At 36.8% G+C, this 12859-nt stretch overlaps 1 protein-coding gene across 7 annotated transcripts in view; it reads left to right on the forward strand.

Annotated features, from left to right (window-relative positions):
* Nucleotides 1–12859, forward strand: part of LOC128186518 (basement membrane-specific heparan sulfate proteoglycan core protein-like) — a 74890-nt gene that overhangs the window by 32130 nt on the left and 29901 nt on the right. For all 7 annotated transcript variants that reach the window (XM_052856307.1, XM_052856306.1, XM_052856308.1 and 4 more), the window contains 20 exons: nucleotides 87–203; nucleotides 592–723; nucleotides 830–1117; nucleotides 3131–3258; nucleotides 3383–3565; nucleotides 3683–3778; nucleotides 3878–3961; nucleotides 4452–4597; nucleotides 4914–5025; nucleotides 5576–5689; nucleotides 5953–6080; nucleotides 6386–6534; nucleotides 6630–6700; nucleotides 6841–6981; nucleotides 7365–7547; nucleotides 7835–7933; nucleotides 8363–8446; nucleotides 8611–8729; nucleotides 12114–12225; nucleotides 12554–12667. In XM_052856307.1, the coding sequence (XP_052712267.1) occupies nucleotides 87–203; nucleotides 592–723; nucleotides 830–1117; nucleotides 3131–3258; nucleotides 3383–3565; nucleotides 3683–3778; nucleotides 3878–3961; nucleotides 4452–4597; nucleotides 4914–5025; nucleotides 5576–5689; nucleotides 5953–6080; nucleotides 6386–6534; nucleotides 6630–6700; nucleotides 6841–6981; nucleotides 7365–7547; nucleotides 7835–7933; nucleotides 8363–8446; nucleotides 8611–8729; nucleotides 12114–12225; nucleotides 12554–12667 (2600 nt within the window). The remainder of the gene's footprint in view (nucleotides 1–86; nucleotides 204–591; nucleotides 724–829; nucleotides 1118–3130; nucleotides 3259–3382; nucleotides 3566–3682; nucleotides 3779–3877; nucleotides 3962–4451; nucleotides 4598–4913; nucleotides 5026–5575; nucleotides 5690–5952; nucleotides 6081–6385; nucleotides 6535–6629; nucleotides 6701–6840; nucleotides 6982–7364; nucleotides 7548–7834; nucleotides 7934–8362; nucleotides 8447–8610; nucleotides 8730–12113; nucleotides 12226–12553; nucleotides 12668–12859) is intronic.

A 12859-nucleotide genomic window follows, 5' to 3' on the forward strand; every position in this document is an offset into this window, starting at 1 on the left:
TTGACACATCTAAAATGACTCTCATTGAATTGTTAAAACATTCTGTATTTGTGTTTGTTTTTCACATGCATGCCTGTATTTATTAGTTGACAAACTCTGTGAGCCCAATCAGTTTAAGTGTTCCAACGGAATGTGTGCTATGAAAATCTGGCGATGTGATGGCGACAATGACTGTGGAGATGACTCAGACGAACAAAATTGTCGTAAGTTTTCTTTTAAAATTCTTTGTAAAGCAAAATGATGTATTATTTTGTTCTCAGGCCAAAAACTTACCGGTATATAATTTGACAAGCAGGTATTTTATTTTTGATCACCAGATTTGCAAAGGGGAATACCTTAATTTCCATTTTTCTTAAACTTATAATTGAAAAACTGAGTTTTCCCCATTTTCAATATAGCAGTAAAATACATGTGGCTGTACCTGAGAACCGAAACATTTATTTAAAAAAAAAAAATGTTGCTTAACTTAATGGGTACATGAACATATACTTAGAATGCACTGTATCGACCTTTACAGTATGTTACTAGTATATTTAAGAAAAAAACACATGAAGATTAATTTTAATCCATGAATTCTGAATCTGATTTCAGCAAATCGTAAGCCTGGTGACCCATGTGATTCCAAAGAATACCAGTGTACGTCAGGGGACCAGTGTGTGCCTGCCTCCTATCAGTGCGACGGAGAAATCGACTGCCAGGACAGGTCCGACGAAATTGGATGTGGTGAGTACTTATTGCATTGCTCTATTCAGAATTTGTTATACCTAAAATATTATGACAATTTGTGAAATTTTTTAATTTAATTGTTTACTCTTTTTTCTTAATCTAGCTGCTCCATCCATTAACATTGCTCCGCCTCCAAACATAGAAGTTGAAATCGGAGGATATTTTACGATCATCTGTGAGGCTGTCGGCACCCCCACCCCCCTGATTGTATGGAGGCTGAACTGGGGAAACATTCCCACCGGGGACAGGATCCATGTGTCCAGTATTAATGGCCGGGGTAACCTGACCATCACTGATGCTAGGGTAGAGGACTCTGGGGCTTACACGTGCGAGGCCATCAATGTCAGAGGAAGCATATTCGCCTCTCCCGATGCTATCATCATTGTTAGACGTAAGTTAAGAAGATGAGGTTAGCATCTGTAACAGTCTTAGTATTATTCAATTTTGTCTTTTAGCTGCTTCTGCATTGACATCCATTGGCTGTCAAGATTTTTAAAATTGACTACCGTAGTTGAAGAATTTTTACATATTAGAATGAAGATGCTACATTTTTAATGCAAAATACAATGTACTTTAACACAATATAGCAGTTATAAGGCAGTTTCTTAAAAGGAAGTAAAGAGAATCTTTCTTTATGTTTATAAAAACACATGGAATATGGTAATTTAACCCCATCACACAGGCAAAGAGGGAAGATTGGTATGACCGAGTTTTACTTTCAGGGTTTATAGTTGTTGGTGAGAAAAAGGTTACAGACCTTTCTCGCCAGGAGTACCAAGGTAGCTAATTATATGTACATATATGGCAATTGGGATCATTGGGATCAGTGGGATCAGCACTGCGTGATATGCCTGGGTCTGTTGCTTTTTGAGGTCACAGCAGATGTGAGGTTTATTTTAGTTTGAAGGTTATGAAAAGAAGCTGTTATTCAAGATTCATTTCCTGTTGTAGATGAATGTAATACATTGCAGGTACTTTAGATTCCTTTTTTTAAGTGAGGACTTTATTCCATGATTTAACCATTTTGCAACAAATACCGAGAATACAAAATTGCAAACGGCAAATTTTTCTCATAGTCTCATTTAGTTTACATCTTTCCGATAAATAAATGAAAATTTTTAAATCTGTGAGATGTGCTTCTCTCAGTTTTACGCAGATATGAATTCCTCATGTTTAATTAGGAATCGAAAGTAAATAAATCATACTGTTAAATTGATATTGGATAATTAAACATTGTAATGGTGGATTTCAACCTATTGTTACTGAAATGTGGGATAGGCATTACATGGCACTGACATATACATGTAAATGTATATTTGGTTCTCTATAATTTTGTTTATGCATCATTTACTTTTTATGGAACGGTGACATGGTTGGATGATTTTTGTGGGTTTTTTCCTTTCGTAACTGGGAGATCTAAACGTACTGTAAAAATTGCAGATGAATTGAGATCAATCTTAATTTCTTTTGAAATTGATAACAATACATGTATATTACATTTTAATGTCATGAAAATGTTTTGACCAGTCATTGAGTTATATGGCCACGTTGGATATGAATACCATCAACATCATCTGGAAAGAGGTACGTCTTTGCAAAATCATCAAGGCATTTCAAAGAATTCTTCAAATTTAAGATTGAATGCTGATGCTGCCATTTGAGAGGAAGATGTGATTTTTTTTCCCACAGAGAAAGTAAAGGAAGTAGTGGGTTATAGTAGATTTGACCAGATTCGATGTCTATCAATTCACGGGAAACGCCTGGCTTGCAAAAGAATTTGCACCTACCCAAGTTGTAAGAAAGATAAAAGATCAAGCTTTTTTGGACGGAGGATGTATAAAATATGATGGCGGTGTGGAAAGTGTTAATTTATTAGTATTGGTTGTTGGATCTTACAACATATTGTATGTGTACTTGCACATCAAAGGTGAATTATGGGTCAGCTAGGTTCTATTGTCTCTGTCAATTTTTAATGTTTTGGTGTTGGTCAGATATTCTGTATTGTTGAATAGGGAACATGTTCATGTTTGTGCTTCCTATTTCTTGCTTATAGTTATAAACACATACTGTTGCAAAGTGGACTGTCCCTCAACAGAATCTAGGCCATTGCTTCAAAGCATGCACAAATGTTCACCTGTATGAATTGAAATAATCTATTACATGTATCTTCATCCATGCTCAGGTGTTGTTTGGAACAGATGTACCGTCATCCTTGTTGTATGGAAAAGTTGGTGATAAGTTATTGGGAAGATAAAATAACGCTACAGCCATTATCCTCCACCAAAATCGACATTTGTTGACCTTGGAGGTTCATCATGCAACATCCATGAAAACCCTTACTTAATTTATTATATGCAACACAAATATTACTACTAGTTAACAGGGGTATATGACATGATTATAGGTACTCCCCAGGGCATCTGTGAGCCTCCCAGATTCAACGTGGAAGCTTCCATTGACAGCGACTGTGTGGACTGTTTCTGTTTTGGACACACTACTCAGTGTTTCAGCTCAGATCTGCAGATTTCCAAAGTGAGAGTTTGTCAGTACAGTAATTATATACTGCTATATATAGTTTCATCGTTTCAGTAAAATTAGTCTACAAATTCTTGCTTTGTTTCTTTGAGAGTGGAAAAATAATGTGTTGTAATTGTAGATTGATCTGGTGGGTGAAATGAAAATGGTGAACGTGAACACCTCCCTCTCGATTGACGAGCGTTACGTGGAGTACCTGCCATCCGGAGACTACGGCGGCTTCTATCAGGTCGGAGACGGACTCAGATTGGTTCCTCCGGGAATCTACTATTGGTCACTTCCTGGAGAGTTTTTAGGAGACAGGGTAATGAAAAGAAAAATTTCTGTTGTCACTTGTTGGACTTTATTTTGGGATTTGACTGAATTGCTCTTGTTTTGTGTATCATATTGGTTTTGTATACTGTATCTGCTTGGTTTTTAGCTTACAAGTTATGGAGGAATCCTGCAATATGATATTTACTATTCATTGGGTCGGGAACTATCCAGAATATTGGACCAGTCAGATGTGATTATGAGGGTGAGTTGACTATTTTGCGATCTGTCCATATATGAAAATTGTATTTGATAAATCAATTTACATTCGATGATTTCTTTTGTATTTCTTATTTGATTTCAGGGAAATGGTATTACACTTTACCATAGATCTTCCACCATCGCTGTGGCAGATGGAAGAACTCGATTCGAAGTCCCTCTACTTCCTGTTAGTATTAATCTTTATATACAGTAAAACAGGGTTATTACAAACATGCTTATATTGAATTCACTATTACTTGACTATTATTGCTAACTTAGTTTTGCCGTTTAAAGGGAAATATTCGCCCCCATTTTATTTTCGTCCCTTTTGTCCTCATTGCTTGCAGGCGAATTTAAGACTGGGCAAATTCCAATCTTTCATATTATCTTTCTTTAAACACAACTGTGTCCGGGCAAATTCAAGATGGGGCGAAAACTGTTTTTAAGTGTAGAAGGGCGAAAATTACACGAGGAGAAAAAAATAACCCTGTATACAGTCTTCCCCCTTATCCACAAATGTATCAAAAATAGGATATAACAAATCAAAATTGATTATCCCAGGCACTTTAACCATATTTTATTGTATACATTTTATTGTTCAATATATTTATTTGTAAACTATATCATTAATTTTAAAGATTTGACATTAAGCAGTTTTGATTAATGTGATTTGTCAGAATGCGTGGACTAAGGGTGATATGCCGCGTCGTGGGGACACCCCTGTGTTTGAGTACGCCAGCAGGGAGGACCTAATGATGGTCCTGGAGAATGTGGATTATATCTATGTCAGGTCCCACTATGATGCAAGCATGGCCCTCACCAGGTAAATATAGGGAGAGAAAGAGAGAGAGAGAGAGTCTCTGGAGTATATCTATATCATGTCTCACAATGAATCCAGCAGGGCCCTCAACCGGTGACCAGGCTATTCATGACCTGGTTTGTACCTGTAATCTAAAACTGTATAAATGACATATTTTCATCAAAACTTTTGACATACTTTCTTCAATTTCAAAATGTATTTTTTCCAAAAGAGTTATGTGGTGTTGTTTTTGAGTGTTTGAGGTAAATTTTAAATAGGAAAAGTGATTTTTCAACTGATTTATAAATGTAGAAATAATCTTTTGAATTGGGTTTTTTAGGATCGGCAATGTAGAACTGAGCAGTGGTGCCAGGGAGTCGACAGGCCTAGGTAGAGCAGTGTATGTGGAGAAGTGTGAATGTCCCCCGGGATACTCTGGCCTCTCCTGTCAGGTACGCAACTACTAATCTCCCATTTTGTACATCAAAATTTCATTCTAGCCCCCCATTATTTATGTCAACATGTCATGTATGTCCCACATTATAGGTCCCACATGTTGTATGTCAACATATTATAGGTCCTACGTTGTATGTCAACATGTCATTACAGGTCCCACATGTTGTATGTCAATATGTCATTATAGGTCCTATGTTGTATGTCAACATGTTATTATAGGTCCCACATGTTGTATGTCAACATGTCTTTATAAGTCCCACATGTTGTAGCCCCCATATTGTAAAGGTATGTCAAGATTTTATTCTAGCCCCACCCCCATGTTGTAGTCAATATGTCATTAAAGGTCCCCATGTTGTATGTCAATTTGAGTCATTTTAGGTTCCCATGTCATTATAGGTCCCCAAAGTTGTATGTCAACATTTTGTTCTAGGACCCTAAGTTGTTCGTCAACATGTTATCATAGGTCTCCCATGTTGTATGTCAACAACCCTGATTTAATCCACAGATGACTATTTGCATGTTCTTTATTGTGTATATTAATTATAGGACTGTGCTCCTGGATACACAAGAGTACAGAGCGGGCGATACCTGGGTATCTGTACCAGATGTAACTGTAACGGACATTCAGCAGACTGTGACCCTCTGACCGGAGCATGTAGGGTAAGGCTGTGATCTCTTAGTGAATTAAAACTGATAACAATTTTTTTCTTTACCTTTTTACTTCTGAACTGGCTTTTAAAAATCAAGTCAAAGGCAAGTCACCTGGTTAAGGTTCAAGGTTATTCATGACCATCAAGGTCAAATTAATGATATTGCAATGAAAATGTCATGATGCTTAAAGGACATAATGGTGTGAATGGTTACCTTTCACTGAGGTGGAGCTACAGAAATAGGGTTAAGTTGAATGTCACATTTTGTTTCAGTTCTGTGATCACAACACAGAGGGTAGCCAATGTGAGCGTTGTGCTGTTGGATTTTACGGAGATGCCAGGGTGGGTACCCCTGATGCCTGTCAGCGCTGTCCTTGTCCCCTGACCACCCCAACCAACAGGTACATATTAGTCAGAAAAAGCCCAGAATATATTGTTATGATATATTCTGAATAGTTAATGATTATATGATAAACTCCCTAGAAAATGGTTTGTGGTAACAAATTTTTGCGACATCAAATATGAAGTTTAAAATCATAAATAGAATTAATTAGGATATGTGTAGACTGGTTTAAAAAGAGAAATGTTTGTAATTTACAAAAAAAAGTTGGCTTTTGGTATATAGATTGCTCCATACAGCAGAAATTATAAGAAATTCCAACAATTCGATTGATCAGCTGACTGTTGACTTCCTGGCTTGTTATAGTTTCAGCGACACCTGTAAATTGGATGTAGATGGCAGACCAACTTGTACGGCTTGTAGAGCAGGCTATACTGGCAGGAACTGTGAGAGATGTGCTGTCGGATACATTGGTCAGCCCTCGGTGATAGGCAACTACTGCCGCAAAGTGGGCTGTAAGTTTATATGGATATTCGCCTGTTGAATTTCATCAGTCCAAAAGATTTGGCCAAGATTTGTAGTTCTCAACTGTTTTTTAAAATATTTTTAGTACCTGACATCTGTGATTCTCGGGGTAGCTACAGCAGACAGCCTGACCCAGTGACTGGGTGTAGATGTAAGGTGAGGCTGCCATGTTCACACCCCTGGACATCAATTTTTTTTTTTTACCAACTTGCTAATCATTAAAGCAGAAAATATCAGCTCTCTGTATACTTACACATGTACCCTAAAAGGTTCAGTTTTGATTTTTCTTTTTCCAGCCTAATGTTGTGGGGAAGAACTGTGACCAGTGTCAGGAGAACACATTCTTCCTGGACGCTGACAACCCCTATGGCTGCCTGCGCTGTTTCTGTATGGGCGTGACCAAGCAGTGTACTAGTACCTCATGGAACAAAGCCCAGGTAGGATAACTCACTGTGTCTGTAATTAGAGATGGCTGATTACAGAACTACACAGTCTAGTGTCATAGATTGTAGATACATGTATTTCAATCTACATGACTGTACAGAATACAGATTCAAAAAAAAATATATATATATTAGTCTATATGACTTTCCAGTAGATAGTTTTGATATGTTGGCTGATTTGACTTAACTTTCAAATCTTTTTTTTAAATTGCATCATATTTTATATTTAATGTTTCCATAATCTCCAAAATTAAAATACATGTATTTCGATTAAGTATATGTAAGTATTGCATAACTGTGTGATAACAAGCAATAAACAATGCATTCAGTCACAATAGTTGTTAATAGTTGTCATTACTTCTTACTTTCACTTGCAGATTGGTGCTGTGTTTTCAAGAAACAGCAACGACTTTGTGCTGACGGACTTGCTTCAGAGAGAGACGATATCGGAGGGATTGACCGTTAACAGCAATGTGAGGGAGCTGGTGTATCGTAACTTCAACAACCAGAGGGAGCAAGTGTACTACTGGTCACTGCCCAAACGCTTCCTCGGGGACAAGGTCAGTCAAGGCCCAGCAGCACATGTACAGTGAAACTTGCCCTTCATGTAGCTTAACATATGCAGTGAAACTTGCCCTTCATGTAGTTAGACGCATACTGTGAAAATTGACCGTCATGCATATATACAGTAAAACACAGTGAAAATGAGCATGCTTACAGCAAATCACACAGTTTTATTCCCTTAATCTTTGTGTTTCATTGTTGGAAAAAATATTCTTGACGATGATATATTTCTAACTATTGGTAACTAAAAAGTTTGTTCATAACCTGATTCTGCTCTCTGTAGGTGATTTCTTACGGAGGGTACCTGAAGTTTGTGCTGTCCTACAGACCGGGGCTGGATGCCTCCCCCAGTGAACTGGACGGCCCCCTAGTGGAGCTCATCGTGAGTGTTTTGTTCATTGGTTATTAAGCTTACTCTTTGTAAAAGACTATAAAGATACTCTAACTTCGTGATAAAATTATTTCATCTTTTTGATTCATATTATTTACTATAAACCAACTTTTACTCCTGTGATCAATCAAAGGTTAACTGGTTGGTTGCGACAAATTTTCATGACAGAACCTATGTGGATGAACTTGAACATTTTTAAAAATCATTTAAAGATTTGAAAGGCTGGTTAACTTTTAGAGTGACATATGTGTATTTGTGATGAAGACATCCTGTGAATTTCAAAAACTTTTCTAGCTCATGTAGCTAAGTTGGTTTACAGCATTTATTATTGTGGACGGCTTAATATTAAGTGAGATTTAAATATATAAGCTCATTCACTGGTGTTCAAGAAAATAAATGTAGAAAATGTATGTTTTTTAGGGAAATGGAGTCACCCTAATTCACAGGTCCACACTGGAAAACCGACCGAACACTCCATCCTCCTATAGAGTGCCATTCACTGAGGTAAGGGGTGTGTCAAATTCACTCGAGAAATTTAAATAATCAGGCAGTATAATTAAAAAGAAAATGTAGGCTTAGGAGCATAACTATCCTCTGAAGACGAAATGTTTACAAGACTTTCATCAGTGGTCAAACATTCTAAGTGTATATAATGGTATTTTGTTCAGAATGCTTGGACAGCCTTGGATGGGTCGGCAACAACCAGAGAGTTCTTGTTGATGGCTCTGGCAGATCTGGACGCCATCTTAATTCGAGCAACATTCACCAGAGACACAGATGAAGCAAGGTATATTTTTTTATCGCTAAAAAAAAAATCAGCATTTTGAAAATAATTAAGGTCTTCCGTTGGAAACGGAAGACCTTATTGTTTTTGCTTTGTTTCTTTTCCTCTATTATTATTATTATTAATTTTTTTTTCTGTCACGTTTTCTCAAAAACGCTTCAGCCGATTTTCGTGAAACTTTCAGATCTTATTCATGACAAAATTTGTAAGAAAATTACACGAGATTGTTTTGGTCGTCACTTCCGGTACCGAGATATTAAAGATTTTATGTTTTTGCTTGTTCACAATTTTTCTCAAAAAGTATTCCAGATACGACTTTCAAATTTTCAGAGAAGGTAGAGAGTGAAGGGCCGCAGTGCCCTTCGCATATCCGAACGTCCGCCGTCACTTCCGGTCGTCACCGGAAGGAAATGAAAAACCTTAATTTTTTTATTTTTTGGATTTGAATTTTTTTTAGTTTTTCATTCGATAAAGACGCTCTCAAAACTTCAGAATATGAAATTTGTTTTAAAATCAATCCACGCATTCTTGAGATTTTAGACTCCAAAATTCTGAAGCGAGGGTCCGCGTAGCTCAGTCGTTAGAGTGGTGGACTTGTGCCCAGGCGACCCGGGTTCAGTCCCTGAGTGCCGAATCTTTTTTCTCTCTAATTTGTGTTTTGATTAATGGGTTTATCTTTAAAATGATGGATTTGAATGTTTTCCTTTTTATTTTTGTCATAAATAAAAAAAGATAGCGGCTTTTTTTAGTACAAATATAGAGCTATTTTCTGTCAGCAGCTTTCTAAATTACGACGCTCGTTGCATCGCCAACATCAAAGACATGCCGCCGAAGTGCCCCTGCAGTTCGACCGCATTAGAGTTCGCTGGGTCGCTTTGCCGGCATCAAAGAAATGCCGCCATCTCAATGACTGTATGCACACAACATTTAGCAATGCACCCACGTTATTCTACTCGGCTTAAAAAGGAGGACTGCTTAGTATTTAATCCCATATATAGATACACACATGCATGTATACATGCGTTTAATGACAAAGGTTGCTTATATATTGATTTCCTGAACATTATAAAACGCTATGTAATCTCTCTCTCTCTCTCTCTCTCTCTCTCTCTCAAGTACAAATGTTTTAGCATTTGAATAAGAACTAGTACAGGTAACGTGGAGTAAATTGGAAAGAAGCTAAATGTACATAGGCGTCCAAAAATTATACATATTTTATATCAAGTTACGGGATAATGTCTATGGATTCAAATGATTTGAAATTCATTGTTAAGTGATTGTCTTCTTACTGATTGGAAGTCAACGCTAAAAAGTCGTTTTTATTAAAGATGGTGTACTTTTTACTTTTTTGTGCATGTCTATATACTGATACAAATCTGTTGCCTGTCGGGATTAAGAAAAGCCTCCGAAGTTTATACACGTAACTATACAAACGAACGGGTAACTGCGACAAAGTTTAAAAACTGACCACCCGTTTATGAGTGTTTGAGCCTAAGAATAAATAGATGTAAAAAAATCAATAGTTACATCTTTCAAACAACGCTTATATATTGTTCTTACATATGTATTTTATTTAGAAATTGTGTAATATGTGATATTAAGAATTTAATATTCTACGTTTAATAAAGCAGTCAACGACCGACCCCCCCACCCTCCCAATTCATAAAATCATTTAGTTTTTCTGGCCCGATTTTACTTGATCTTTGATCTTGGGCCTTTAATTTTAACTAATTACCATTCTAGATAACTGTACTTATGACCAGACCAATTCGTTCATTAATAACAGAGTTATGAAGTTTTTGGCATTTGAGTTTCAATTGTCGTGTTTGACATGTACTATAAAAAAAATTCTAACTTCCAAGCCCTTCACTCAATCCTAATGAAAATTTGTGAAAATGAACCGCGGACCCCATTCTTATTGTCTGTGAAATATGCAGCGGATTGAACAATGAAGACAAAATTCCTGAAATTAAACGGTGCTTATTGCCTATACCTGGAAATTAAATTTACAAAGTACACGCACCGACCCCCCCCCCGCCCCTTCCTTTTCACAAAATCATTTAGTTTTCCTGGCCTGATTTTACTGGATCTGTCATCTTGAACCTTTATTTTCAACCTAGTTCAAGTCTAGATTACTGTACTAATGACCAGACCTATTCGTTCATTTTTAAGAGAGATATGAATTTTTGGGGCATTCGAGTTTCGATTGGCGTGCTTGACATGTACTGTAGAAAAAAATTCTAACTCCCGAGCCCCTTACTCAATCCTAATGAAATTTTGTGCAAATGTACCTCGGACCCCATTCTTATTGTCTGTGAAATATGCAGCGGATTGAACAATTAAGAAGAAATTCCTGAGATCAAACGGCGAGTATAGCCTGTACGGGGACTTAAAATTTACACAGTACAAGGGATGTAAGCAGCCGCATAATATTTCTGTTGCATGTATATTTCTTGTTTTCCGTTTAGTCTGTATCTACGATAGCATGTGAACTACTTATGAATGTTAGAACTGTGGAAATTTCTGTCATCAAATTTTTACCGAATAAATTTACGTGTTACTGATTTCGTTATTTCTACATTTATAAAGATTTTATCAATCCTGCTGAAATAAAACAGTCAAACATAATAGTAAACGACACGAAAAAACATTCTCAACACTGAAATACATAGGTAAAATGCATCAGTCATTGTTTTAGGACTTCCCCTAATTGTTGTTAACCGAATCCGAGATCCACACCTCAAAATTCTATTTTCGATTTATTTAAGACGAAAATCAAGCTTGGGTCTTTTCACCCCCCCCCCCCCCCCTCCAGACACAAACACGCATCAATATTTCAAATGACCTCGCACTGTTACCAAACCTGAATAGTCAGACATCTTACACGTTGTTTTTCATCTCATACAAAAACTCAGCTCCTCTCCCGGGCGGAAACTCCCAAAATTCAAAGACAAATTCGGGAATTATTTCGCGCCAGCTTTGTTTTGAGACACCTGCAAAGGCTGTGTGTTCTAATCTCGCCGGAGCCAAGATTTGTTCTTTCTCTCTATTTCTTTCTCTCCTTTTTATCTAATTTTCTAACTAAAATATTCAACATAAAAGGGTGTTTGACTGTAGTACAAGTTGAAAAACACTCTTTAATTAAGATTTAGACAAAAACAATGTTTTATTATTAGGGTCTTCCATCTTCAGCGGACGGAAGACCTCCTCGTTGCTCGCAACGAGATCGTGTCTAGTTATCATTATTTTTATGCTTAAAATATTGCTTACCAAGATATTAGCATAATAGAATTGGGATATTAGATAAACATGATTATTCACTTTTTAAGGGTATATATTTTTAAGCTGACTGAATTGTCACTGAATTTTGAAATGCGTGTCTTTCAGCATTAGAGATGTTGTCATGGATATCGCTGAAGACCGGGTCACAGGTCAAGGTCGGGCTTCCACAGTGGAACAGTGCCAGTGTCCTAGGGGTTACAAAGGACTGTCTTGTGAGGTAAGGAAAAAAGGGATTAGTGTCTTTAATAGTGTGGTTTTCTCAGTATTCCTTGAATACCAATTTTCGTGGATTTCATTGTTTTTTATCCTTGAAAAAATAAATTTTCATTGAAGTGCAATTTCTTATAACATATTGTATTGATAGGATCATTGGCCACAAATTACAAATCCTTGAAACTTTGCTTGTCACGAAATCCACGAAAAATTGACGTCCATGAATATTAATATTAATGAAACCACAGTATATGTCATTTTGTGATTGGTATCTGGGATGAAACTTGTGTGTTAAAAATCAAATGTCAATTCATAAATTTTCGACCTTCTAGGACTGTGATGTGGGCTACACTCGCAGTGGAGGTGGCGCTTATCTCGGGACGTGCGAGCCCTGTCAATGTAACGGCCACTCAGGGGAGTGTGACCCAGATACCGGACGCTGCAGGGTAGGTAACACAGTCGGTGTGGGTTCTTTTTTTCAATCAAAGTTTATTTACATGTATTGATGTTCATTTACTTACACATTGTATAAAAATTTCAAAAAATTGAAATTAGAAGAAATTAAAGGAAACTTGATTTTGCTTTCAAGAAAATTATATTAGTGGTAAATGATATCAGGAGAATGATGTTAAATAGTA

The sequence above is a fragment of the Crassostrea angulata genome, chromosome 6 (assembly GCF_025612915.1).
Source record: "Crassostrea angulata isolate pt1a10 chromosome 6, ASM2561291v2, whole genome shotgun sequence".
Lineage (NCBI taxonomy): Eukaryota > Metazoa > Mollusca > Bivalvia > Ostreida > Ostreidae > Magallana > Magallana angulata.